This window comes from Chlorella variabilis (genome assembly GCF_000147415.1).
Source record: "Chlorella variabilis unplaced genomic scaffold CHLNCscaffold_2, whole genome shotgun sequence".
Classification (NCBI taxonomy): Eukaryota; Viridiplantae; Chlorophyta; class Trebouxiophyceae; order Chlorellales; family Chlorellaceae; genus Chlorella; species Chlorella variabilis.
In genome coordinates this window covers 2,037,071-2,062,682 of record NW_005435086.1, presented here as the reverse complement: position 1 = coordinate 2,062,682, position 25,612 = coordinate 2,037,071, and the positions used below count along the sequence as shown (strand labels likewise).

Genomic DNA, 25,612 nt, shown 5'->3' with positions numbered 1-25,612 from the left:
GTCACCCAGTCCACTGCATCCTGCGGCTCCTCATCCCCTCGAGTCTCCTGAATGGCCAGCTCAGCCCTGCAGAGAGCAGGCAAAGGGCGTGCAAGCACAGGGAAGACAGCCAGGCACGGCGGTCAGGCGGGCCAACACCAGCACCTGCAAGCAGCCGCAGCCTCGCGCTCTGGCAAACTGCGATGCCTGTGTTGCATCATGTGGCACACACTCCCACCTTTCTCTCTGCACGCTGGTGCTGTGCATCAGCAGGCGGATGGCCTGCTCGCGCACGCTGAGCTGCGGCGGCGGCGGGTGGCCGGCGCCAGCTGCACCCACATCCTCCTGCTCATCTGCATCTGCGCCCGCCTCCCGGCTGCTGGCATCCTCGCTCCCATGCTCCCCTCCATCGCTGCCATGCTCCACAGACTCAGATTCAGACTCCTCTGGCGGCGGCGGCGGGTCGGGCTCCCTTGCCCGCTTGCGTCCGCGGCCCCGGCCTGCCAGCGCGGATCGGCCTCTCCCGCCGCGGCCTGCTGCTGCCGCTACTGCTGCTGCTGCTGCCGCTGCTGTCACCGCCCTGCCGCGCCTGCGGTTCCTGGCAGGGGGGGCCGCCGCACCAGCAGGGTTTTGCTGGGCAGCGGACGCCTCAACGCCCTCCATGGGGTAATGACAGCGGCTGGGAGCTGAAATTGAATCTGGGCAAAGGGAGGGAGGCGATGGCAGCGGGTTTGACGATCGTGGTAAACTCGCTCCGCAGGCTGGGGCGTGCAGACAGCCCAATTTCGATCTCATCGATTCGAGGCCGATGGCGCGGAAAAGAGGACGGGGATGCAAGACAGCAGGCACCGCACGCCAATGGCGGGCGGCGAAAACCGACCCTGTTTGATCTCTGCGGCCCCCCATTCAATTGAATTACTGCCCACTGGATTAGTTCACGCCTCGGCTGGCGGAATATGGCGACCCCGTTGCACCCGCCTGGTGGGCGGAAGACCTCGCGCTGGCTCTGCTGCCTGAGCTCTACGCCAACCAGAGAGGCGGGCAAAAGCGCCGCCGGGCCGGTTGTGGGCCCCGCGTCCAAGGCGCTGGAGGTGAGTTGCGGGTGGCGGCGCCGCAACCGCCGCCCAACTCAGCTGCTGCCTCCAGTTCAGTGCTGTGGTCGCTCTCCTTCCCCTCTTGCCAGGCACACATGGCGGCCATTCGCCGCAGCTCGCCGTCTCCGCCGCCAAAGTCCACGCCCCTGTCTGATGGACTGAACGCGGTGATCCCGTCGCTGCGGCCGCAAGCCATCACCATCCAAGCGGTGGCCGGGCCGCCCCCTGATGCCCACTCCTTCACCTCTCCCCAGGCAAGCCTCCTTCGGTTTGCAACACAGTGCTGCAGGCAGCAGGCATCAGGGTTGCACGTCAGATTGTGCAAGCATTCCACCTTGCCGTGTGCAGGCGCCAGCCCGCCCCAGCGGAGCGCTGCCACAGCGGCCCGAGGGAGCAGGCCCCGCTGCTGGGGCTGCCCCACCCAGTGAGGCAGGGTCTATCTCGCCAGGTGCAGACCTGCTGCTGGACATGCTGCCGGTGGAGGGTCAGGAGCCCACGGGTGCATCCCGCCGCACTCAGCTGCCCTCCCTGCCCCTGCTTCAGATGTGCCCAGCAGCAACAGCAGTACCAGCAGCATGCCCCGACTGCGGAGCAGCGGCAATGCCTTGCTGGTTGTGCCTGCCTTGCAGGCTGCGCCCAAGCCAGACGCTGCGGCAGCGTCGGCGCCCAGCGCCGACCAGGATGCCGCGCCTCACCCCAGGCAGCCGCTGCCTGCACCCGCGCGTGCTTCCAAGGAGCCTGCACCTGTTGGCGCGCCGCCTGGCCTGCCTCCCGTGCACCCTGTCTCTGGCGCACGTCCCGCTCGCGTTAAATCCGGGCGCAAATCGGGGGCAGGGAATGGGACGCCCAGTAAGCCCAAGGTGCGCGGTCCCCGTTGCGGCTGGCTGTGTGGACTGGTGGTCACCCCCATGGGTAAGCGCCAGCGCTTTCTTGCTCACTTGAACAGGGTTCGTGCCTGCAGGCGCCACGTGCCGAGTCGCCGCCCCCCAGCCCGCACTACAAGGCGCCCTCTCGCACCAGCCTGAAGCCGCCGCCGCCCGGCAACCTGGCCCAGGCGATGAAGGGGCTGGCTGGCGTGAGCCCGGTGGACCCCATTGCCGACCTGCATGTCATTAGGGCCGCTGCGGTGCACAGCAAGGATGCTTTGGAGCCGCAGGCAAGGGGTGGCGGTTCTGCTGGCACCTCTGGCTGTGCCGCCGGTCATGGGTGGGCAGCCGTGCCAAGGCAGACAAGCATGTGGGCCGGCCACAGTTACCGTTGGCAGCAGCTGCTGACGCGGCCATTGCTGATGCGGCTGTCCCTTGCTATGTGCAGCTGACGGAGGTGGTGCCGCTGCTGCTGCGCGCCATGCGGGCGCCGCGGCTCAGCACTGCGCGTGCCTCCATCCTCACCTTCAAAGACCTGTTTGTGAGCATGGCGCCACGCGGAAACTGAGTGCCACCCGCACGCCATGCCATCCACATAGCCTGGCTGGAGCATGAGCAGGCTAAGGGCTGACTCCAGCCTTGCACCACGACCCCTCCTGCTTGCCCGCAGCTTTGGCGACGCAATGTGCAACCATGTGGCCGACGACAGCTCCCCCACCAGCAGCAGCCTGCTGGCTCTGATGCAGAAGGCCACGGGCGGGGACCTGAACAGCAAGCGCATCGCTGGGGACGCCAACGACTGCCTCATGTGAGGGACGGGCGGCACTTGCGTCTGCGCATCTCCCAGCCGGCAGTGCCTGTTGGGCACTGCGTCACATTGCCAATCCTTGTGAGGGCTCACCTTGCTGCTCCTTCTCACGTGCCGTCGCCTTCGCTGAGCTGCTGCAGTGCCATGGTGGAGAGCGTGTCGCCCGCCGCCTGCCTCTCCATGCTCACAAACTACTGCGTAGCGCCCAAGGTAGGCAAGGGGCGTCGGGTGTGCCCTTGGGTGTGCCCGTGGAGGCTCGGCTGCTTTGTCCCACCCTTCCATGCACGCCACACAACCACCATCCCCGGGCCTGACGTGATGGCGCAGACGCATGCCTGCATCCGCTCCAAGGCTGGAGCGGTGGTGGTGGCGGCCGCGTACCGGCTGGCGATGACAGATGTCAAGGCATTTGACGAGGTGGGGTCCCTTCTGGGACTGTTGCTCACATCATGCATCACCCTCTCATCCGCTGTGGTTGGCCACCTCCTGCAGGACACCATGGTGCGCTGCCTGAGGCTGTGCGAGCCCCTGCTGGCGGGCGGGGCCGCCTGCCGCCAGGCGGCCAAGAAGCTGGCAGTGGTGGTGTTCAGCGCCTTCGACCAGGGGCAGCACCCGCCTAGCAAGGAGGGCGAGGATGCCTGGGTGAGTGGGCACGGATGCGTGTCCCATCTGGTCTGCATGTACATGTGCACTGGAGCGAGTAGCGTGTACGCATCTCTTCAGCGGTTCTTTTTGGATGTGCTCCTGGCATGCATCGTGTTGCCGCCCCGCAGAGCAACTTCCTGCGGATGCGGCTGGAGCCGGAGCTGGCGGCAGCCATTGCGGAAGTCGTTGCGCAGCATGGTGCGGCCTGCAAGGAGCTGGCGGGCTGCGCCGAGCTGGATGGGTTTGCACTGGGGCATCCGGTGAAGGAGGTTGTCACCAAGCTGCTGCTGGCGGCAGAGTAGAATGCTGGCGAGGCAGCAGTTTAGGTGGTGCAGGAGCAGCATGAATCTGTTATGTGATGCGTAATCATCGTTTATTGCCACCGGCATTCGTTCATGAGTCGACAGCACGGTAACAGTTTGGCTGGCGCTGGCACTGTCTTCATATGTTGGTGGGGAGCCCCTGAATTTGCCTCCTCTGTATTGTGACTCCTGTAATCGAAGTTCTGATGGCGGCAACATGAAAATAGTGATGATCTAACTATATGAATGGTCTTGGCTGCTGTGCGGCGTGCCCTCCCGTATGGCGGCTCGCTGGCGGCGGCATGCCAAAACCTCCCTGACCGGCTGGTGGCCTTCTTCTTGTGTGCAATTCACTTCCAGGACCTGCACAAGCACCGTCGATCGCCACAGTCTTCTGCAGGTGGGCTTGCCTGCCTTGGTTTGCTGCGGCGGTGCACGCAGCCCGCGATCGGTGGCATTGCCGGTGATCGCAGCGCTGTGATGCCCAGCAAAACGTCGGGTTGAGCGACCGAGTGCACCACCAACAAGAACCCCGGCGGTGGCATGCGGCAGCCCAAGCGACGCCTGGCTCCCAGTGCATGCGCCGATCAATAGGGTTTTCTTCCCATGCCTTGATGTCGAGGGCTTGGGCCGCCGAGGCACGGTCCACGCACCCACGCCCCATCCCCATCCCCTGCTGCAGGCGGCGCCTTGTTGGAGAAAAATGGTGAAGAAGAATGTGGCCGATCTGAAGACGGAAGAACTGGCGGGCAAGGTGGTGTTTGTGCGCTCTGACCTCAACGTTCCTCAGGTAGGGCGAGGGCGGCGGCAGGCAGCGGCAGTGGCAGCAGCAGCAGGTCTGGGAAGGCTCTTTGCTTGCGCTTGGCTTTGCAGCTGCTGAGTTTTAAAGATGGAGCCGCATGCAGACTGTAATTCAGCCTGCAATCTGGGCCCAGTCATCCTCGACGCCCGCGTGCCAGCCCCAGCCGCCCGTCGCGCCGCCCCGCCGCCGATACCCGCAGAACAAGGAGACTCTGGCCATCACGGACGACACCCGCATCCGCGCCAGCCTGCCCACAATCCAGAGCCTCACCAAGGCGGGCGCCCGCGTGGTGCTGACCTCCCACCTGGTGCGCGGCAGAGCGCTGGGAGGCCCACCGCGCCGGCATACCTCGTCTTGAGTTGGAGGAGAAGCTTGGGTTGGTTGGCTGCCACTGCTGAGCGGGCCCGCTGGCCGCGCCGTGTGTGCAGGGCCGCCCCAAGGGCGCCGACAAGAAGACCAGCCTGGCGCCGGTGGCCAAGCGGCTGTCGGGTGAGGAACTGCGCTGCCGCTCGTCGGCTGCCGCTCAGTGTCGCTACCGGCACTGCTCGTTGCAGCCTGTGCTGGTGCGGCGGCCCTGCCCTGCCCTCTGGTGCCTTGCTGGCTGACGAAGCAGCCCCCGCTGCCCGCAGAGCTGCTGGGGCAGGAGGTGCAGCTGGCGCCGGACTGTGTGGGGGATGAGGTGCAGAAGATGAAGGCGGCGCTGCAGGACGGCCAGGTGCTGCTGCTGGAGAACGTAAGGTGAGCGGGCGGGTGCATGGCATGCAGATGCCCGGGAATTGGTTGGTTCATTGGGGCGCTACCGCCCCTGGTGTGCGCTGTGCCCTGCTCCGTTCCCCGAGCTGCTTCCCAGGTTTCCCCGCTCCCACCCTCACCCTCACCCTGCCCTGCCGGCCGCCCACAGGTGGCACCCCGAGGAGGAGAAGAACGACGCCGCCTTTGCCAAGCAGCTGGCCGAGGGCTGCGACATCTACGTCAACGACGCCTTTGGCACCGCGCACCGCGCCCACGCCTCCACCGCAGGTCAGCGCACGGCTCGGGCTGGAGCAGGGCTGGGCCGGTGCTGCTGAGCTTACAGTTCCTTGCCTCCTGCCGCAGCCGCCTGCTCACCAGCCCCTGGCCCTGCCCCCCACCCCCCCTGCAGGCGTGGCTGCCTACCTGTCTCCCAAGGTGTCTGGCTTCCTGATGAAGAAGGAGCTGGACTACCTGGGTGAGCAGGCAGGGACGGGCTGGTGGTGGGGGTGGTGGGGGTGGTGGTGTGTGTGTGTATGTGTGTTAACATGCGCACGCTCTGTACTCCCTGGGTGAGCTGTGCGTGAGGTCTATGCTCCTTTTTGGTGAGCCGGGGTTGGTGCTTGCCCCGCCCGCTCCGAGGGTTTCTGACGCGCGTGCTGCGTGTCCGCTGGCGCCGTGCACAGTGGGCGCTGTGACCAGCCCCAAGAAGCCGTTTGCCGCCATCGTGGGCGGCTCCAAGGTCTCCTCCAAGATCGGCGTGATCGAGGCGCTGCTGGGGCAGTGCGACAAGCTGGTGCTGGGGTGAGGCGCGGGGCGGGCGGGGGCGCTGGGGCCGACGCCTAACTGATTTGTCTAGGGGCATGGCAGGGGCATGGCAGGGGCATGACTGCGGCTGCTTGGCATGGTGGTGTGGAGGGGTGGCCGGCCGATCCCCGGCCGATTGCTGTCTCACACCCGCTCTCCTGCACGCCGCCGCGCGACGCCTCCCTCGCCTTCTTTCCTCCCCGCCCCACCCCGTGCGCAGCGGCGGCATGATCTTCACCTTCTACAAGGCGCAGGGGCTGAGCGTGGGGGGCAGCCTGGTGGAGGAGGACAAGCTGGAGCTGGCCAAAGAGCTCATGGAGAAGGCCAAGGTGGGTCGGTGGGAGGGGGGTAGGGGAGGTAGTACAGTAGGTGGCGGAACAGCGCGGCGCACCCGGTCCCCACCCTCGAGCACCCTACAGGCCTGCACACCCCGCCCTCCGTGCTGCCGCAGGCCAAGGGCGTGGAGTTTGTGCTGCCGGTGGATGTGGTGGTGGCGGACAAGTTTGCGGCGGACGCGGAGTCCAAGGTGGTGCCCGTGTCGGCCATCCCCGACGGCTGGATGGTGAGCGCAGCAGCTGGGGGGGGGGGGGGGGGGAGGGGGGGGGGGGGGGGGGACATGGCGGGTGCCGGGCCGTAAGCCTCCCCAGGGTGGGCTGCCCCATCCCTTCCCTGTCCATTCCGGCGCGTCTCCCAGCCTGCATCCTGAACCTGCCCCCCCACACACGCCTGCAGGGTCTGGACGTGGGCCCCGAGAGCAACGCCCTCATCAACAAGGCGCTGTCCGACTGCAAGACCGTGCTGTGGAACGGTCCCATGGGCGGTGAGGCGCCGCCGCCGGCGCCCGCCTGCGCCGCCTTCATGCATGCGGGAGAGCTGTGATGCTGCATGACGCCAGCCGCTGCCGCTGCTCTCACTTCACCCGACTCCCTCCTCGCTGACCTCCTCGGCTTCCTGCTGCTCATGTGCTTGTGTGCAGTGTTTGAGTTCCCCAAGTTTGCTGCCGGCACCAACGCCATCTCCACGCTGCTTGCGGAGCTCACGACGAGCAAGGGTGAGCAGGGGCGGGTGCCCTGGGGTGCCGCCAGGTGCGCGCAGACTTCCTCCCAGCCTCTGATTATCCCCCCGTTCTATCCTTGGCCGCGCCCCTGCAGGCGCCACCACCATCATCGGCGGCGGCGACTCTGTGGCGGCGGTGGAGCAGGCGGGCCTGGCCGACAAGATGAGTCACATCAGGTGCGGGGGGGGGGGCAGCCCAGGGGCGCGGCGGCGCCAGCAACGTCCAACCCAAATCTCTACAGTGTGTTGTGGATGGTTGTGTAAGCTCCTCTGGCTGTGTCCCTTCTGGCTGTCCCTGTCTTGTCTTGCAGCACCGGCGGCGGCGCCAGCCTGGAGCTGCTGGAGGGCAAGGTGCTGCCCGGCGTGGCGTGCCTGGACGACGAGTGAAACGCGGCGGCCGCGCGGCTGTGACGCCCCGGTTGTCACTTACAGTCGGTGGAAACCAAGGTTGTGCAAGCCCCAACAGGGTGCTATAAACTGCAGTGTTTCATACTTGCTCAACTTCGGCACTCTTTTGGTTGTGAATGCCACACGTACATACATGAACTGCATATAAGTTTAGCAGCTGCACATGGCGAGCGCCGTCTGCGGATGTGCCTAGATGGAGGCCTCGGCGGCGGGGGAGGCATAACCGCCGTCCACCCCCAGCAGACCCAGCACACGCTTCGCCTCGCGCAGCCCGCTCAGATAGGCGCCCAGCACTGCAGGGCAGTTGGCACAGTGGGCGCAGCTGATCAGGGAGTGGCTAGAATGCACGGTGGGCGCAGGTGGTTGGCAGCTGCACACCACGAAAACGCAACACACACACCGGTGGCGGGCTTGTCGCTGGTGGCCTCCCCGGCAAACAGCAGGCGGCCCACGGGGGCCTCCAGCTCGGCGGTGATGCTCTTGGGGTTGCCCACGGCGAAGAAGGAGTAGGAGCCGCGGGAGAAGGGGTCGGCTGCCCAGCGCGTGACGGTGACCTGGATGGGGTCGGGCACGGCGGCGCCGTACAGCTGGCGCAGCACTGCATCGAAGCAGGGCAGGAATGAGGCTGGGCGGCGGTATCGGTGGCCCTGGGTTTATGCGCTGCCGCCGTGCCCGCCCGCCTTCTTCCCCCGGCCTGCCCGGCCCTGGCCTGTCCGCCCTGCCCCACCCCGCACCGACCTGCCAGGCCCTCCCCCACCACCTCCGCGTCGGTCTGCTGCTCCAGCGCCGCCGCCATGGCTGCCACGTGGATGGCCACCAGGGCGTTGATGCCGGGGAAAAGCTTTAATAACGGTTGGCAACTTAAATACACTTGATCGGCCGTTTTACTTTGCCTTGCCCCTCCCCACCCCCAGCCACCACCATCCACCACCCACCTGCAGGCGGTCCGCCAGAACCGATTGGCGCTGCATCACCCGGCGGCGCTGCCAGCTGGCGTACTAAACCTGGCTGAGCTGCCGGGGTTCTGAAGCCTGCACTGCTTAGCTGGCGCTGAGGCAGCAGCTGGCCCATGGGGGCAGCCCTTGTTTCAATAAGCTGCGACCGCACCGGTTGGCACGAGGCATACCAGGCAGAGGCGTACTGTGACGTTGTTGTGTCTGTCATTTTGAATGTCATTCATTGTCTGTCTGTCGGTTACACTTTGTGAGGACAAACGCGGCATAGCTGACCGGCTCAGCGCCAATCCAAGCCAATTCCTTCGGGAACGCCTAATAGAATCGCCAAGGCTTCGGCACAGGCCTCCCCGGGACCCATTCACTACTAGTGGGGGGTACTGCACTTGGCGCGTCGGGCAGATCAAATAATGGTCTAAAGCTAGACGTTAAAACCGGGAAGTGAAGCTTGTGGAGGCTCTTCCCCACCTTTACCTTTACCTTTACACCCATAAGGAGCAAGTGAATGTTACGGGCGCAGTTGTGCTGCTGCAGCTGGACAAGGTGAAGGCTCCATACACAAACGGGGAGAGAGAGGGGAGGGGCGGGGTGCAGACAGAGCAGGGGGGAGAGGAGTCTGATTGGGGCGGGTCTCCCTGGGGCAGTGCGGCCACGCGCCTAGGGGCCCTGGGTATCCAGGGCCCCGGGGCGGCCAGCCGGTCCCAGCGAGAGAGTTCACCGCTTCTTCCTCCTCCCCCCGCCATGCACTGACTGACTGACTGACTGACTGACTGAATGATTTCCACCCGATAAAGCAAACAAACCACAATATAAAGATCAATCAAGGTACAATGCTGTTGTGGGCTCATGGCGTCCCGCGCCTTCTTGCGGCATGCAGCCGCCTGAATGAAATGCGCAGCTGAGCCGCACTGTCCCCAGGGAGACCCGCCCCAATCAAACTCCTCTCCCCCCCTGCTCTGTCTGCACCCCACCCCTCCCCTCTCTCTCCCCGTTTGTGTATGGTGCCTTCACCTTTCCAGCTGCTGCACCACAGCTGGGCCCGTAGCATGCATTTGCTCCTTATGGGTGTAACAGACAGACAGACAGACAGACAGACAGACAGACAGACAGACAGACGGACGGACAGACAGACAGACAGGTGCCAATATATGCACGCCGAAAGAGAGGAGGGGATGGGGGGGTGCGAGGAGGGTGGTGACGATGGTGTGTGGTTGGGGTGTCAAGAGGCACTGGGGGCTCGAGGCAAGGGGGTGAATGCGGATTGAGGGGGGAAGTGGGCATGTGAGGGTTTCAGCGGTGACCGTGAGTGGGGGGCAACCACTGGCGACAGGCAGCCAGGAGGACACAGGTGTGAGTGATGCACACATAAGAGCGCAGGGCGGCTCAGGCCCGGGTCAACGTGTTTTGGGAATGGTGGGCAGGGGGTACTTTCTCAGTTCGGCAATGATGGCATCGGCGATGACAAGCGCGACCTCGGCGGGATTGGCACCCCCCAGGCCTAGGCCTCCCGTCGCTTTTGAGAGCACAATAATTTTTGATATGGCAACACGTACCGGTGAGCTGGCAGGTACTGGAGGAGTGTCAGGTAAAGAGAGAAAAAATAAAGAATGAAGCGCCTCAAGGACAAAAGGGAAGTCAACGTTCTTGGCCCAAGGCAGCCCAGCGACGATGAACTTCAACTTCAACTTTTGGGCAATGGTTGACCTGCGGACCCCGTCCTCAAGGAGCAAGACGACGTGCCAATCGGTGAGAGCGATGCTGGAAGGCGGCTTGGGAGGCGGCTTGGGCTTTGGGGAGGGGGGCTTGGGCGGCGGCTTGGGCTTTGGGGACGGAGGCTTCGGCGGCTTGGGCTTTGGGGACGGGGGTTTGGGCGGCGGCTTGGGCTTTGGGGAGGGGGGCTTGGGCGGCGGCTTAGGCTTTGGAGAGGGGGGCTTGGGAGACGGAGTTGTGGCGCCCGCGGCGGGAGCGACCGGTGGACCGCTCAGCGCCAGAAGCAGCATGGCCAGGGGCAGGACGGTGAGCCTCAGCATGGCGACGAAGCGGGTGCCTGCAGTGAGAGAGGGGGCGTGCACTGCTAATGTTACCAAACTGGTAACATAGGAGCATATGCAGCCGCACCATGTCACGCGTGGGTGGGGTGTCACGCGCCAAACTGGTACCCAGCTGCGCCTCCGTTGGCAGCATCTGATGGCGGGGTATGCAGGCCAAGCGCTGGGTGCTGTAAAGGCCCAGGCGCAGGCGCGTTGCACCCGACAGGTCTACCCTAAGCTGTTAGATAGGGCTGCGCACACTCACTCGGTTGACGCCGCTGTAGGCCCTTCGCCCTTCGCTCGTTGACGACAGCAGCCAATTGGCAAGAAGAAGAACGTCGGGTGAATTTGGCTGCATCTCCCGATACGCCGCCCCAGGCTGTTCACTCACTTCCGCACCACTTCCGCCACCTGCTCAGCACCGCCCCCCCACCCCCACCCCCAACGCTGCACCCCCCACCAGATCCACCGCCAGACCCCCTGCCACCAGAACCTCCAACCACCACGGCCCCACTGCCCCTGCCCTCGACCCAATTGCAATCAGCCGCCACAACCGCCCGCCACGACAGCAGCAGCAGCGCAGCCGGCTAGCCACCCGCCTGCCGGCACCAACAGCAGCCCAGCCAGATGTTGCCATCCTCGCAGCCCGGCTGGGCAGCCCAATCACAGCAGCAGAAGTCGCAGCATTCGCCAGCCAGACCAATTTCCGCAAGGCAGTGGCAGGCGTGCTGCCGCTGTGGTTCCTCAAGGCGGCAGCAGATCAGCTGGCACCAGGGCTCCACCGTCTACTCAGCCTGGTGGCGAGTCGGGCAGCTCGCCACCCCTGACGCTCTCAGCATCATCTCAGATGGAGGCTCCCCCGTCCTCAAACCCGGTGGCGACCCCACCAGCTAGGCAGCAGCCTCCGCGGCATTGCAATCGGCACCGTGGCCAAACTGTATGGACGCTTGCAGGGTCTGGACGTGGGCCCCGAAAGCAACGCCCTCATCAACAAGGCGCTGTCCGACTGCAAGACCGTGCTGTGGAACGGGCCCATGGGCGGTGAGACGCCGCCGCGGGCGCCCGCCCGCGCCGCCCGCATGCATGCGGGAGAGCTGTGATGCTGCATAACGCCAGCCGCCGCCGCCGCGGTCACCTCACCCGACTCCCTCCTTGCTGGCCTCCTCGGCTTCCTGCTGCTCGTGTGCTTGTGTGCAGTGTTTGAGTTCCCCAAGTTTGCTGCTGGCACCAACGCCATCTCCACGCTGCTTGCGGATCTCATGACGAGATCCGCAAGCGGATCTCATGACGAGCAAGGGTGAACAGGGGCGGGTGCCCTGGTGTGATGCCAGGTGTGCTCAGGCATCCTCCCAGCCTCTGATTACCCCTCCGTTTGGCTGCGCCCCCGCAGGCGCCACCACCATCATCGGCGGCGGCGACTCTGTGGCGGCGGTGGAGCAGGCGGGCCTGGCTGACAAGATGAGCCACATCAGGTGCGGTGGGTGCAGCCCAGGGGCGCGACGGCGCCAGCAACGTCCAACCCAAATCTCTACAGTGTGTTGTGGATGGTTGTGTAAGCTACTGCGGCTGCGTCCCTTCTGGCTGTCCCTGTCTTGTCTTGCAGCACCGGCGGCGGCGCCAGCCTGGAGCTGCTGGAGGGCAAGGTGCTGCCCGGCGTGGCGTGCCTGGACGACGAGTGAAACGCGGCGGCCGCGCGGCTGTGACGCCCCGGTTGTCACTTACAGTCGGTGGAAACCAAGGTTGTGCAAGCCCCAACAGGGTGCTATAAACTGCAGTGTTTCATACTTGCTCAACTTCGGCACTCTTTTGGTTGTGAATGCCACACGTACATACATGAACTGCATATAAGTTTAGCAGCTGCACATGGCGAGCGCCGTCTGCGGATGTGCCTAGATGGAGGCCTCGGCGGCGGGGGAGGCATAACCGCCGTCCACCCCCAGCAGACCCAGCACACGCTTCGCCTCGCGCAGCCCGCTCAGATAGGCGCCCAGCACTGCAGGGCAGTTGGCACAGTGGGCGCAGCTGATCAGGGAGTGGCTAGAATGCACGGCGGGCGCGGGTGGTTGGCAGCTGCACACCACGAAAACGCAACACACACACCGGTGGCGGGCTTGTCGCTGGTGGCCTCCCCGGCAAACAGCAGGCGGCCCACGGGGGCCTCCAGCTCGGCGGTGATGCTCTTGGGGTTGCCCACGGCGAAGAAGGAGTAGGAGCCGCGGGAGAAGGGGTCGGCTGCCCAGCGCGTGACGGTGACCTGGATGGGGTCGGGCACGGCGGCGCCGTACAGCTGGCGCAGCACTGCATCGAAGCAGGGCAGGAATGAGGCTGGGCGGCGGTATCGGTGGCCCTGGGTTTATGCGCTGCCGCCGTGCCCGCCCGCCTTCTTCCCCCGGCCTGCCCGGCCCTGGCCTGTCCGCCCTGCCCCACCCCGCACCGACCTGCCATGCCCTCCCCCACCACCTCCGCGTCGCTCTGCTGCTCCAGCGCCGCCGCCGTGTCTGCCACGTGGATGGCCACCAGGGCGTTGATGCCGGGGAAAAGCTTATTGTAGTTCAGGAAGACGGCGAAGCGGCCGCTCAGGTCGGGCATCTCCCTGAGGATGAAGTCGGAGCCGGCATCCCAGAAGGTTGTGTTGAAGACGAGCATGACCTTGTCCAGGAGACCGTAGCCCTGCACGAATGAAGCACCGGGGAAGGTGGGCTGCCGCACATGTGATGCCACCCGGCAGCGGGCTCATGCGAGTGCCGGGGCTGCCCAGCAGGGCCGCAGCCTTCTACTCGCCATGGCAGCAATGGCTGCCGTCTTCTGCTGGGGCAGAGGCGGGGTGAAGGCGATGGCGTCCTGCTTCAGTAGGCCCAGGGAGATTGTCACAATCGCATACTCTGCGCCGTAGGCACCGCCGTCAGCCGTGGTCACGGTCACCGCCTCGGCGCCCCGCTCGATCCCGGTCACCACTGCAGGCATGGAGATGCACGGGCATGTGGCCAGCAGAGAGGCGGATGTGCTCGCCAAACTGCACTGAGCCAAGCATGAGCGCTGTTAAGCGTGAGCGCTGGATCCGGGAGGTGGTAGTCACCGGCACCATACTGGATGTCCAGCCCCTGCTTCAGCACGTCTGCTACCGCGTTGAAGCCCTCCGATATCATCACATCTACGGCTGGGATGCTCTTGGCATCTCCCAGCCGCAGCGTGGACAGCTGGGTGGCGTTGCCGTTGAGCAGCGCCTGCAGGCTGCAGCTGCCACTTGGTGTGCATGCTGCAGGGCAGGGCTGGGCAGCACGGGCGTCACGGCCCAACAGGGCACTACCGCCGTGCGTGGCGCGGTAGGCATACCCGTGCCTCCACACAGCAAAGACCACCCACATGGAATTTGCTTGGCCCACTTCCGAGGGTGTGAAGCTGGATTGGTCGAGGAAGGCAGCATACACGGCAGCCAGCGAAGCGTCGGCGGTGCCGGGCGTCGAGCGCATGCGCTGGATCTCGGGGACAAGCTGCAGCACAGGTGGCAAGGGTGGCCATGAGCTTGTCTTATCAGCACCAGGCGCTCGCCCACTGGTGCCAGGGCAGGGAGGCACTACTGCCAAGCCTCCCTCCCCGTTACCTTGGTCTGAAGCTGGCGGTACGTGCGTGCGTAGCTCAACGGGCTGGCCCGCGTACCGTTGGCGGCGCTGTAAATTGTGAGGCTGTTGTAGTTCTGCTGCGGGCTGACAGCTAGGCCCATGCCAAGGGCCAGGTCGTACAGGGCGTTGCCTGGCTGCCCCTCGTGAATCCACATGGCTCCAGCGTCGACGAAACCGCCAAGGACTTGGATGGAGGCCAGGCGCCCGCCCGCGCGATCCCTGCCCTCCAGCACCAGCACCCGCAGCCCGGCCTCGGCCAGGGTGCGGGCCGCTGCGATGCCTGCCATGCCGGCGCCCACCACGACCACATCATAGTCGCCAGCGGCGCCAGGCCGCTGCTGCAGCGAGCGGCCCAGGCACGTGTGCGCCGCCGCCAGCGCCAGCGCCGCCAGCAGGAGCCGCAGCCGGGCGAAGCGCCAGCAGCAGGGAGTAGCCATGGCGAAAGTGGGAGCAGGCCTTTCCCAGGCACAGCTATGTTGCCTCTGTTGAGCACCAGCGGCGGCGTCGGAGGGGAGCAGGCACCCTCCAGCTGGGAAGCGGGACGTCTCTTGCGGTGGCAGAGCGGATGTGCGGGATTGCTCTTCGCTCTGGAGGACGGTGTGGGCTGCGCGCGGGCAATGATGCGGGCTGCGACGTGGCGCGGGCCACCTTGGACCGAGCCGCAGTCTCCATCCTAACTGCCGGATGATCACGATCACACGCTGCAATTCGAGTGCCCTGCAGCACCTGACCCGGCTTGGCTTCCGCGTTTGAGGCGGCGAGTTCTCTCGCCCAGCACTCTTCTCGCTGCCCACGTCGCCATCTAGCTGCCCGACAAGACAAACGATTGCCGGCGGGTGCAAGTCACCCCGGGGGGCAAGACAGGGGATGGGCAGCCTGCGCCACATGCCCGGCACCTCCAGCGGCGTGTACTTCAGGTTTGGCCGCATGTGACGCACAAGTGCCGTGCTGGAAGCTGGACAGTCCGCGCTATGGCTGCCACCACCGCCCGCCGCCACCGCCACCGCCACCGCCGCCGCGCACCCGTGCCAATTTTCTCGCCCCTTCCCTTACCCCGACTGAAACCTCTCCTCTCCTCAATTCACTCTCATGTAATCAACTCTCATGTAAGCAACCGCCTTGACTTCTCTCTCCCTGCAGGCCTCTGCATCCCGACGACTTTGCCTCCCTCAAGCTGCTGCACCAGCGGCTCTTCCCCCTCGATTATGACGACTTCTTCTACCACCGAGCAGTGCAGGGCCTGGACGGCATTGTGGCCTGGGCCGCGTCGGCGCCGCTGCCGACCCTCACACACCTCAGCGTCGGGCCTGACCTGGCGCCCCAGCTGCAGCAGCCGCAGCAGTCGCAGCCGCCGCCGCCGCCCAAGCAGGTGGGCGTGCAAGGGAGCGAGGCGACTGAAATGCTGGCTGGCTTCATCACAGGTGAGAAAAGGCCTGGTGGTGGAAAAGCCTGCCCGTTGGAGCTGTCCTGCTGGTGGTCATGTCGCCCAGCCAGCCATCCCGAGAGGCAGCCAGCCTGCCAAGCCGGTGCCCTGCCACCTTGCTCGCCTTCCGTCTGCCATGCAGCCCGCTCCTTCCCCGCGCTGTATGCCGACCCTCGAGACCGCCAGCTGCTGGGCCTGGACGGGCCGGAGGTGGACAAGGAGAGCCTGCTGTATGTGCTGACCCTGGGGGTGGCAGAGGTGAGCAGCATGTGGTACGTCTGGTGTGCAGCCTTTACGCAGCATGTGCCCACTCATGCACAGGGAGCCCGCTACCCACCGACCCGCCCACCCACGCCGGCCGTTGGCGCAGCCCTATCAACGCCACGGCATCGCGCGCCGGCTGCTGGACTTTGTGCTGCGCTATGCTGCGGAGACCGCCTGCCGCGCCGTCTACCTGCACGTCGCCAGCTTCAACCTGCCGGCGCTGGCCTTCTACCAGCGGGCTGGCTTCCAGGAGCTGGCGGTGCTGCCCAACTTTTACACCATCAGGTCGCGGAGGGAGGGCGGCGCAGGGAGGGCGGCGCAGGGAGGGTGCAGTGCGCGCACAGTGCTGTGCCCCTCTGGCTGGCTGGCAGGACGGCTGATCTGCCTGTTCCCTGCTTAGGTCTTGATTGCCGCCTGCTGCAGGACGGGACGGCAGCCCATCCCCACCCGGCAGCAGTATGATGCCTGCCTGTTTGGCTGCCTCATCAACCCGCCGCAGCCCACCCCCTGGGGTTCGCTCAACTATGCCGTCATGCCCCTGACAGCAGTGATAGGCAGCCTGAATTCCTGCCTGCCCTGGGGCTCTGACCGGCGCAAGCACCAGGGCACAGCAGCAGCAGGAGCAGGAGGGGCGGCGGCAGCGCCCTTAGAGCTGCGGGAAATGCGGAACGATGGCGGAGGGCCAGACTTGGAGGCGCAGCAGAATGGCCAGCACCCGACAGAGGCTGAGCGGCGGCAGCAGCGGCAGCGGCAGCAGCGGCAGCAGCAGCCTCAGTTTGTGCTCAGCCCTGCCGGTGGCGCATCAACAGGCACCGGCAGTGGCCTGCGATGGAATGCTCTCCAGTTGCCGCTTGAGCAGCAGCCCTCTCTGTGTGTTGGCAGCCCAGCCAACAGCCCGCCTGATTGGCTCCGCAACTTGTTTGGAAGGCGGTGATCGCCGTCGCAGCCTTTCCTTCTTGCTCTCTTTCACAGCACTCACACCCATTCATTCATACCTGCTCCAATGCGCTTGTAAACAGCCTCTGCTCATGCGGGCTTGTGTGTGGGCTTCTTTTGTGCTCTCTCTGTGCAGCCAGTGCAGCAACGGACGGAGGCACACCCATCCAATGCCGGCCTGCAGCTCAGCCCCTCCACTTGATGACAGGCGAGGCGGGCCTGGCGGGGGAGCGTGGCGGGGTGGTGTCGTCTGGCCGCCGGTAGGTGCACCTCATCAGGTGCTCCGCAGCCTTGCTGCGCACGGCAGCCTGCGGGTGGTCCAGGTAGGCTTCCAGCAGGCGGATCACCTTCAGCTGGTTCAGCCGCTCCGCCATGTGCCTGCAAGCTGGGTCCGCATTGTCAGCGGTGTACGGCAGGAGGGGGTGGGCGCCAACCGCTGACAGGATGCATGTGGGAGCAGCAGCAGCAGGGCCAGCAGCCCACCTGAGCGCCTCGTTGGCATAGTGGCGGATGGCGGGGGTGCGCCCGCAGCTGGCGGCCAGCAGCAGGCCCAGCAGGCAGCTGTACTGCGGCATCGTGCGGTTCTCGCAGTGCCGCAGCATCGCGCTGCCAAAGGAGACGAGCAGGTCCAGCAGGGCCAGCGTGGCTGCCTGGCCCACCGCCGCATCACCGCCGTGCAGGCACTCCATCAGCAGCGCCACCACATCCTCCAGGCTGTCGCCCAGCAGCTGTGGGGCAGGTATTGCGCACGCAGTTGAGCACTCAGCAGGTCCGGAGTACGCCCCTGGACAGATCAACCACCCTGTGATGCATACTGCTCGCACGGCAGCTGCTCACCAAATGGTGGTGGATGGCCACTCGTCGCAATGTCAGCAGCGCCGTCAGCAGCGTGGGGACCTCCTGCCTGCATGTGCCGGGTGTCACGCCCGCCATGCACAGAGCAGGTTGGGAGGAGCGCTGCGCATGCATCAAACGGGAGGCAGTCCCAAGCCACGTCTGATTTGCACCTCAAACGCCACCCGCCATGCACCCAGCTTGCCTTCCCAGCATGCCAGCTGCATCCGCCAGCGCCTGCTCCGGATGCGCCAGCGGCAGCAGCTTGGAGCGCGGCAGCAGAACCAGCTCGGCAGCCGCCGCACCAAAGTCTAGTTGCGGGAGCTGGCCTGCTTCTGGTGGGATTGATGGGGTCTGCACACATGCAGGGAGCAAGCAGTGGCTTTTGGTGCCGTCATGCATGAGGAAGTGTGATGACTTCTTGCACAATCAAAGTCAGCACCTGCCGCTTCGAGACCGTCTCCCCGTTGTCGCCGCCAGCCCTGCTGCTGGTGCAGGAGAGGAAGGAGGACAGCTGGGACAGGCGGGGCTGTTTGAGCGAAACCTCCGCCGGCGGCAGAAGCGCCACTTGGCTGCCCTCCTCTGCCGGCTCCTGGAAACTGCTCCTGCCGCTGTCGGCACCTGCCTCGCAACCAGTCTCTGCTGCTTCTCCAGGCATCGAACCTGCCGCTGCTGCCGAATGGTCGCCTTGCCGGCCGCCTAATTCGCTGGCCTGCCCAGCCGCTGCGGCGGCCCCATCTGCTGCACTGACACTGCCCATCCGGCTCTCTGAGCCGTCTGCTGGCAGCAGCGGGTCGTGGCTTGACTCCGCCTGTGGCAGCACCTCCTCGGGAGGCTGCAAGCTGTCGCCATCTGCTGCCTCAACTGCCGCCTCTGCTGCCGCCACCTCTTTGTCCGTCTCGGCAGCCCCACTCGGGACCCTTGCTTCTGCTGTATCCACCGGGGCCCCTTCTCCGGCTTCTGCTTCTCCTTCTGTTGCAGGGGCCGCTGCTGCGACCGCCCGCCGCCGCGGCTGCAGGTCCTCAGCCACCTCAATTGCCTTGGCGTCAATTGCCTCGGCATCTGCACTCTGCTGCTTCTGGCCGCTGTTGCCGTCCAATTCAGGAGAGACCGGCGGCCCACCCGCCTCTGCGACAAAAGCGTTGACCGCTGCTGCGATAAGCGGTTCGGCTCGTCCCCCCACGCTCGCTGCAGGCTCCAGATTGCGGTGCTTGATGGGGACCGTCCCGGGCGGGCCCATTGAAAGGCTCGGCCCCTTGAATGTCTCGGCCCCAGATGCGGGCGGTTTCCCAATGCAGAAGCAGCCTGGCATTGCGGCTTGATATAGAAGTTGCGACAGCAAACAAACACAGCGTTGAAAAAAAATCAGAGACTGGTTTGTACAGCTGGCGGCGTCACCCCGGCACTCCGCTAGCGGCCTGTTTCAGGAGTCATTTCTGGATGCACACTTACATCACACAGTCATCTGCAAAAAAGCTCTCAACAGTAAGTCTTGGTTGGCGACCGGACCAAAAGCAACAGAAGGCACGACGCCCGCCCGCTCCTCAGGGCGTCAACGTCACACCCGGCGGCAGCTCCACCAGCTTGCCAATGAGCTCCACCAGGGTCATGTCGATGTTGGGCCAGGTGTGCGGGTCGCCATACTGTTCCATCAGGTTCTCCTGCAGGTGCAGCATATCAGGCGATGGAACTGCAAGGGCAACCCACACCGCTGCTCTGGAGCTTTGCCAACCCACCCCCGTAGTACACCATCACCCACCTGGCTGATGAGCTTGACCAGCATGATGTTGGCGCCCGTGGGGCGGCTGAGCGGCACGCGCAGCCGGTTGCGCGCGCGCGTGTTGCGCCGCGTCAGAGCCCGCAGCAGCGTCTCCGCCGCGCTCATCTGCACCACCGGCTGCTGCTGGCCAGCGGCAGCGGCGCCTCCGACGGGAGCGCCCCCAGCGACCCCGTTGCCATCCATGCCGCCCAGGCCCAGCTCAAAGTGCTCCTCCAGCGCGCCCTCATCATCACCATCGCTGCTGCTGCCCTCATCCATCTGGTCGAACGGCAAGCCCTGCCCCGCCACCACCACATCTTGCTCCTGCACCGCAAGAGGAGCACACACGTATCCTGGGACACCCAGCCTCGGCAAAATGCTACGTTCCAGCTGGCGGCCTGACAACGCCCGCTGTGCAGGCAAAGGAACCCGTGCCTCTCAAGAGACAGGCCACGGCTCCCGCCGGTGCTGCCAACTCGCTGCGCGTCTCGCCAGTGCCACTCCCGGGCCTGCCCTGCGCACCTGCTGCTGCAGGTCTGCCCCAAACTCGTCCTGGGCCCAGTGGTTGAGCCACGCACCCTGCGCCTCCGCCGCCTCATCAATGTCCGACCCGCTGCCATCTGCAGAGCGCGGCGCAGTCAAAGTCACTCGGGCAGCGCAATTCAGACGTCTGGGGATGGAGGGTGGTTGCAGCAGCCCACAGAGCGAAGGTGGCACCCTCATAGCAGCACAACCTGGCACGTCCCCACCACCCTGCATGGCACCCAGCCAGCCGTACCTGAATCATCCTCCCCCATGTCAGTGTCGGCCCCCTGGCTGCCCCCCTCCTCATCGCTGCTGCCCTCCTCATCCTCCTCCCCATCCGTGCTGGCAGGGGCTGGCGGCATGCCGACTGCCAACACCCCCCCTGCCGCGGGTGGCAAGCCCGGCTGCAGTGGCACGCCTGCTGCTGCTGCTGCTGCTGCCCCGTGCTGATATGGCTGCCATGCCGCAGGCACGCCAACCGCGACCGCCTGCTGGGGATGGTGCGGTGCAGGGCCCTGCTGCAAGGCCTGCCCTCCCTGCTGCTGCTGCTGCTGCTGCTGCTGCCCCTGCTGCAGATGCTGCTGCATCTGTTCAAGCGTCAGCGGCACAATCGGACCGCCCGGATGCTGCAAGACCCACGGAATGCTGGGCCCAACAATCAGCTGCTCGCCCTCCTGCGCTGGCACGTGGCAGCGGCGGGTGGGCGGCGGGCCGTGGTGCCGCACCGTCGCCTGCGAGCCGTGCTGCTCAACCAGCTGCCGGTGGTGGTACACAAACGCATTGGACTCATCAACAGAGTGAAACTTGAACCACAGCAGCGGCTTCCAGGTGACGATCCCCGCCGCCGACGCCCGGACCTGCTGGTCCGCGCCGCTGCTGGGCCCCGCCTCGGCATCCGCCGGCGCAGCCGGCGCCGCCGAGGGCCCAGCCTGTGCGTGGTGCTGGCCTGGCTTCTGCTGCTGCACAGCAGCGTGCTGAGCGCTGGTGCCGACGCCCTGTGCAGCTGCCGCCGCTGCCTGCGCTGCGGCTGGGGTGGTGTCAAACTCGTGCCACACGCCCGCCAGCGTCTGGTCTGTGGCGACAATGGGCGGCAGCAACCCCTCTGCCGCCGCCCGCTGCACCTCAACCGCATCCACCATGCCGTTGAGCGCGGTGCAGGCGGGGTCGCAGGCCGCAGCCTGCAGCAGCGCCAGCACCTCCTCTGGCGCCCACCCCGCGACCTTGCTGTGGTCGATGGAACCCACAACCACCGCTCCGGCTGCAGAGCATCCAGGGGATGGGGGAGAAGTGCAGGCGGTGCAGTGAGAGGCCGCATGGAGCCCTGGATGCCAGACGACATCGGGAGCCCGCCGCTGCTCAGCTGTGAGAGCTGAGCTGCTTCCGTGCTTGCCTGACACGGGGCAGGTCAGGTTGCCGACGCGCGACAGCGACACCTCGTGCACCACCCCTGCAGGTGGGGCGGCAGGCCTCAGCCAGCCAGCGCATGGGTGGAGCCGCCTGCCATCCAAGCACAACCGGCAGCACACGGCTGGGAACAAGCGCCCGTGCTGACCAGCCAGCCTGCACCCCACCAGCCCGCCCACCCGGCCCGCCCACCTGCCAGCCGCTTGCCCCCCTGAGCCGTCAGCTTGGGCAGCACGCTCGTGTCCAGCATGGCGTTGCCGTCGCCGCCGGGCTTCAGCATGGCCGCCTTCATCGCCTTGGGGCGGTCCAGCAGCCACTGCGAGGCGGGGCGGGCAGGCGGGCAGGCGCGGCGTGGGTCAGGCAGCCCAAGGCACGTTGCTGGTGGCAGGGGCAAAGACGCGGCGCCCCGGGGCCGATCACCCACCACACAGCCACCCCTAGCCACACCCACGCCCACACACGCCCACCTGGTGCACCCCCAGGATCTTCTGCTCCTCCGCCGCCAGCCGCTCGTGAGGGATGTCAAACACCAGCAGGCGCCCCAGCGCGTGCTCCGCCTGCATCGCGCTCACCAGGTCCCTGCAGGCAGGCGGCAGGCGCGGTGCCACGGGCAGGGTGGGCCGCCCGCGCTGCGCGTGCAGCGCCGCACCAGCGCTGGACGGGGCGAGGCCCGTCGGCCGGCCTGCTGTGCCTGCTGCGCCCGGCCCTCACTTGAAGAACCCCTCCAGCTGCATGTCTGTCCAGTCCTCCAGGATGTGCATGATGTCATCGGGGTCGCGACCATGCTCAGGCATCTGCGCCAGGCAGGCGGGCACAGGGAGCGGGCGGGCAACGGGGTGAGGCAAGGTGGGCGGGGCGGGACATCACGCCATGCTGCATGCAGCGGGCCGCACAACGAGGGAGGTAGCGGCGGCAGCGGCCCTGGCTGCAGCGGGTCGCCCTGCCTGCACGTTGAGGATGAGCGCGGCGGCGTAGCGGCAGCGGCGAATCATGTACTGCCGCACGCGCGCAAACTCGGCGTCGCGCGGCACCTCCCCGTCCTGCGACACACCGCCGACAAGCCAGCATCACAGAGTGCAGCGTCAGCGCACGGCAGGCAGGTGCCCGCAGGGCCCCGGCCCTCTCCATGCAACCCTTCATCCCAGGCAGCACCGGCGGCGGCGCCCCACCAGCAGCAGCGCGATGCAGTCTGCGTCGCGGGAGCAGTTGGAGCAGTAGGGCGCCTTGTCGGCGCGGAACAGGTTGTCCACAAAGTAGTGCATGGCATCCTGCGGCGGGCGCAGAGAAATGTGTGTGGGAAAGGGGACGCAGCCGGGCGAGGCAGCGGCGTTGCAAGCCAGCCGGCAATGGGATGCGCAGAGGGCGCATGCAACGGCAGGGCGGTGCTGTTCAGCGGACGCATTGCTGGGCAGAGGCGTCGGCCCCGCCCACCTCATCCACGCCGCCGTTGACAAACACGCCCTGGAAGCGCAGCTGCTGGGCGCGGCTCGCCTCAAACACGCGCCGGGCCAGGCGCACAAACAGGGCGTCGGAGTCGGCCGCCAGCGCCTGCGCCAGCGGGTGGCAGCGCATTTGGTGGTGGTGTCGGGGTGCAAGAAACGCTGGGCGTGCCGTGTCCAGTTCTTGGCTGTGGCGTGTACCAACTCGTTCAGGGGACACATTCAGGAGGAACGCTCGGCGTTCCACCGTCCGCCCGGCGGCGCCGCCTGGCCCCAAGGCCAGGCCTGTCAATCGCGCTATCCTCCTAGCGCCCTCACACATGCATTCAACACCCGCACACACCTTGAGGTTCAGCCCGAAGCTCTCGCGCAGCTTGGACAGCCAGACCTTTTCGTTGCTGTCGAGCAGGTCGGCGGCGGCGGAGCAGGTGGCACGCAGCGCAAGCAGGTCTTCTGGGCTGCAGTGGAGAAACACTTCCTCGAGTGCATCTCGGTTGAGGGCCTTCGTCAAGCTGGGGGCCTCCTTCCCCCCCAGAGGCTCCATCGCTTGCCACTGGGCGCCGCGATCCTGTCCGGTGGGAACTCCTGCGAGCGAGGCACACCCTGTGCTGCTATCAAGAGCCCAAATGAGGACCTGGGAGGCCATGCTGCGTGCCTCGCCAAGCGGGCGCGACAGGCTGGCCGCCTTTGGCACATGGACGAGGATGCTCACCTCTGGAGGGTCCCTCTCGTCTTCTGGTCACTGCTGTGCACCTAGGTCTGCCCATCCTGCGCCCAGAGCGCCTCGCATTGCGCGCTCACTGTGTGAGAGTGGTTTTGTGGGCCCTTGCCCCCGTGCTTGCTCCAAGTTGAGCCCTGACAACAGCCTAGAGCGATGGCGCAGCAGGGAGGCCCCTCAGTGGACCATGGCAGGGTGAGTGGTGCGCAAGGTTCCTGCTTCGACTCAGGCAGCGCCCAGGGCCCCTGCCCACGACCGCTATCTCACCCAGCTGCCTCTCTGACATTGCAGGAACCTTGCCCAGACAGGTGCGGCCAGCGAGGCGCTCGCATGTGCATGGCCCCCTGCCAGGGCGCCGCCGCCCCACCGCCACCCCAACCCTTAGCTTTGGGGGGCCTGGCCGCGCTCGAGGGCTGCTTGGGATCTTCTCAGCAGCCTGCAGCCCACCGCTGCTGGCGTGGTGGCCTGCACCCGCCTCGCGGGCAGCGGCGGCTGGCCGCCCCGCCGCTGCCCCCTCTGCAGGGGCAACACCAGTCTGTGCTTTGTTGTGGTGCAGTCTAACTTTCTTCATGCACGCTCCGGCTGCAGGATCCTGGATGACGTGGGCGGGGCGTTCGGTATGGGTGTGGTGGGCGGCGGCCTTTGGCACCTGCTCAAGGGCATGAAGAACAGCCCCAGCGGGCACCGCTTCGTGGGCGGCATCGATGTGCGTGCGCAGAACAGACCACTCGGCAGCCTGGTTGTTGTCTGCCCTGATTGTTTCGGGTCATGGTTGCTGCTTCTTCTTCCCTGCGCCTGCCAGCCGCGCCTCCCTGCACCCACCCTCACATGATCCTGCCTGGCGCGCCTGGCGCAGGCGATCCGGCGAGAGGCGCCGCGCATCGGCGGCAGCTTTGCGGTGTGGGGCGGCCTGTTCAGCACCTTTGACTGCACGCTGGTGGCTGTGCGCAAGAAGGAGGACCCGTGGAACAGCATCGCAGCGGGGGCGCTGACGGGTGCGTTGTGGGGCGCGGGCCGCCTGATGTGGCGCTGGGCATGGGCTGAAGTGTCATCCCTGGGGTGCAGGCCAGCTGGAGGGATGCGCGCAGCTGGCGGGCTGGCCTGTACTGTGCACCTGGCTGCCGACCCCAGCCGACCGTGCCGCCGTCCTGCCCGTGCACCCTGCTGTGCCCTGCCGCAGGCGGCTTCCTGCAGCTGCGCACGGGCCTCAAGTCGGCCGGCAAGTCGGCTGTGTTTGGCGGCGTGCTGCTGGCCATGATTGAGGGGGTGGGCATCCTGCTGACACGCGTCACCGCGCCGCCGCCCGCGCCCGGTACGCCCGCCCGCCCGCCATGCGCCGTGGTCTGCTGCCGCCGCTGCGGCGCCTGCCTCCAGCAGCTGTCTTGGACCTTCCGTGCGCCCCGTGGGTGCCGCTCCCGCGCCCGCGCTCATGTCGCTGCACCTCACCTGTGGCTGGCTGCAGTTCCCATGGTGGAGATGCCGGGCCCCAGCCCCAGCAGCGGCAAGAGCATGGGTGCGCAGTCAGAGGAGATGCCCGCCATCCCGCCGCCCATGCCAGCGCCCGGCGCCGAGCCGGCGGCGGCAGCCAGCGGCGGCGGCGGCGGCTGGCTTGGCAGCTGGTTCAGCGGCGGCAAGAAGGAGGAGGACAAGGCGCCCGCCCCCGCGGGTGACCTGTCCGAGGACCGCTTTGCGCCGCCGCCCATGCCCAACTTTGGCGGCAGCAGCCCTGAGCCTCAGTTCCGCTGAGGTGCCGCGCGTGGCCAGCTGCCAGCAGTGCTTTTGGCCGCCGCTGCCCACCGGCGAGAGGTTGTTGCTCTAGCGACCTAGCCTCTGAAACCATTTTTTCTCTCAATTACGCTTTTCATCCTGTTCCTCTCCCCTTTGCTCCCATCTCCGTACACACACTCCGCTACCCCGGCTTTGTGCTCCTTTGGCGACAAGTGGGGACCATTGCGCACCCACCAACCTGCCTCAGATCTAATGCATTTGATGCTACTCGTGCCCGATTGTACTGTTGCCTGCCTGTCCTGCCGTTACGGCGCTTGCAACGGCGACACTATCCCAGCAGCAGATGGGTCGGCAGGGTCGATGCTCAGCCATGCATGCGAGGACATCGCTCTGGGGTTGTCGGGAGATGCAATGGTATGAACGATAATCATGTGCGGTTCTGCACCGCCAGTGCAGGTACGCCGCCGTCGGCGCCAGTCAGGA

General features: G+C 66.3%; 9 protein-coding genes across 9 annotated transcripts; 5 read left to right on the top strand and 4 right to left on the bottom strand.

Annotated features, from left to right (window-relative positions):
* Positions 1–1,168: 1,168 nt before the first annotated feature.
* On the top strand, positions 1,169–3,694 carry CHLNCDRAFT_138107 (hypothetical protein; the record flags this gene model as incomplete). The annotated part of the gene is made up of 10 exons (XM_005851529.1): positions 1,169–1,282; positions 1,422–1,550; positions 1,703–1,819; positions 2,020–2,199; positions 2,388–2,476; positions 2,610–2,747; positions 2,888–2,957; positions 3,075–3,164; positions 3,240–3,389; positions 3,521–3,694. The coding sequence occupies 10 exons, from the start codon at positions 1,169–1,171 to the stop codon at positions 3,692–3,694; spliced, it is 1,251 nt and encodes a 416-aa protein (XP_005851591.1).
* Positions 3,695–4,039: 345 nt separating this feature from the next.
* Positions 4,040–7,480, top strand: CHLNCDRAFT_29609 (hypothetical protein). The gene is made up of 14 exons (XM_005851528.1): positions 4,040–4,094; positions 4,377–4,484; positions 4,696–4,803; positions 4,925–4,985; positions 5,126–5,234; positions 5,398–5,516; positions 5,638–5,703; positions 5,912–6,029; positions 6,253–6,361; positions 6,484–6,594; positions 6,765–6,852; positions 7,009–7,083; positions 7,184–7,265; positions 7,400–7,480. Exons 2-14 carry the CDS (start codon positions 4,398–4,400, stop codon positions 7,473–7,475), a joined length of 1,209 nt encoding a protein of 402 aa, XP_005851590.1. The 5' UTR covers positions 4,040–4,094; positions 4,377–4,397; the 3' UTR covers positions 7,476–7,480.
* A 205-nt stretch (positions 7,481–7,685) lies between these two features.
* On the bottom strand, positions 7,686–8,292 carry CHLNCDRAFT_138105 (hypothetical protein; the record flags this gene model as incomplete). The annotated part of the gene is made up of 3 exons (XM_005851233.1): positions 7,686–7,789; positions 7,897–8,094; positions 8,235–8,292. 3 exons carry the CDS (start codon positions 8,290–8,292, stop codon positions 7,686–7,688), a joined length of 360 nt encoding a protein of 119 aa, XP_005851295.1.
* Positions 8,293–10,204: 1,912 nt separating this feature from the next.
* On the top strand, positions 10,205–12,158 carry CHLNCDRAFT_138104 (hypothetical protein; the record flags this gene model as incomplete). Its single annotated transcript, XM_005851527.1, has 4 exons — positions 10,205–10,465; positions 11,433–11,520; positions 11,870–11,951; positions 12,083–12,158. The coding sequence occupies 4 exons, from the start codon at positions 10,205–10,207 to the stop codon at positions 12,156–12,158; spliced, it is 507 nt and encodes a 168-aa protein (XP_005851589.1).
* Positions 12,159–12,368: 210 nt separating this feature from the next.
* On the bottom strand, positions 12,369–14,536 carry CHLNCDRAFT_50047 (hypothetical protein; the record flags this gene model as incomplete). Its single annotated transcript, XM_005851232.1, has 7 exons — positions 12,369–12,472; positions 12,580–12,777; positions 12,918–13,149; positions 13,351–13,433; positions 13,556–13,735; positions 13,787–13,970; positions 14,081–14,536. 7 exons carry the CDS (start codon positions 14,534–14,536, stop codon positions 12,369–12,371), a joined length of 1,437 nt encoding a protein of 478 aa, XP_005851294.1.
* Positions 14,537–14,966: 430 nt separating this feature from the next.
* CHLNCDRAFT_138102 (hypothetical protein) lies at positions 14,967–16,689 on the top strand (the record flags this gene model as incomplete). The annotated part of the gene is made up of 6 exons (XM_005851526.1): positions 14,967–15,016; positions 15,240–15,520; positions 15,665–15,780; positions 15,893–16,071; positions 16,210–16,564; positions 16,669–16,689. 6 exons carry the CDS (start codon positions 14,967–14,969, stop codon positions 16,687–16,689), a joined length of 1,002 nt encoding a protein of 333 aa, XP_005851588.1.
* Positions 16,690–16,907: 218 nt separating this feature from the next.
* On the bottom strand, positions 16,908–18,796 carry CHLNCDRAFT_138101 (hypothetical protein; the record flags this gene model as incomplete). The annotated part of the gene is made up of 5 exons (XM_005851231.1): positions 16,908–17,100; positions 17,206–17,450; positions 17,560–17,626; positions 17,753–17,910; positions 17,999–18,796. The coding sequence occupies 5 exons, from the start codon at positions 18,794–18,796 to the stop codon at positions 16,908–16,910; spliced, it is 1,461 nt and encodes a 486-aa protein (XP_005851293.1).
* Positions 18,797–19,100: 304 nt separating this feature from the next.
* On the bottom strand, positions 19,101–23,227 carry CHLNCDRAFT_138100 (expressed protein; the record flags this gene model as incomplete). The annotated part of the gene is made up of 12 exons (XM_005851230.1): positions 19,101–19,217; positions 19,316–19,639; positions 19,838–19,935; positions 20,094–21,064; positions 21,236–21,287; positions 21,437–21,560; positions 21,712–21,823; positions 21,956–22,038; positions 22,195–22,284; positions 22,414–22,512; positions 22,676–22,792; positions 23,027–23,227. The coding sequence occupies 12 exons, from the start codon at positions 23,225–23,227 to the stop codon at positions 19,101–19,103; spliced, it is 2,388 nt and encodes a 795-aa protein (XP_005851292.1).
* Positions 23,228–24,020: 793 nt separating this feature from the next.
* Positions 24,021–25,147, top strand: CHLNCDRAFT_138099 (hypothetical protein; the record flags this gene model as incomplete). The annotated part of the gene is made up of 4 exons (XM_005851525.1): positions 24,021–24,107; positions 24,258–24,396; positions 24,582–24,713; positions 24,864–25,147. 4 exons carry the CDS (start codon positions 24,021–24,023, stop codon positions 25,145–25,147), a joined length of 642 nt encoding a protein of 213 aa, XP_005851587.1.
* Between the last annotated feature and the right edge of the window lie 465 nt (positions 25,148–25,612).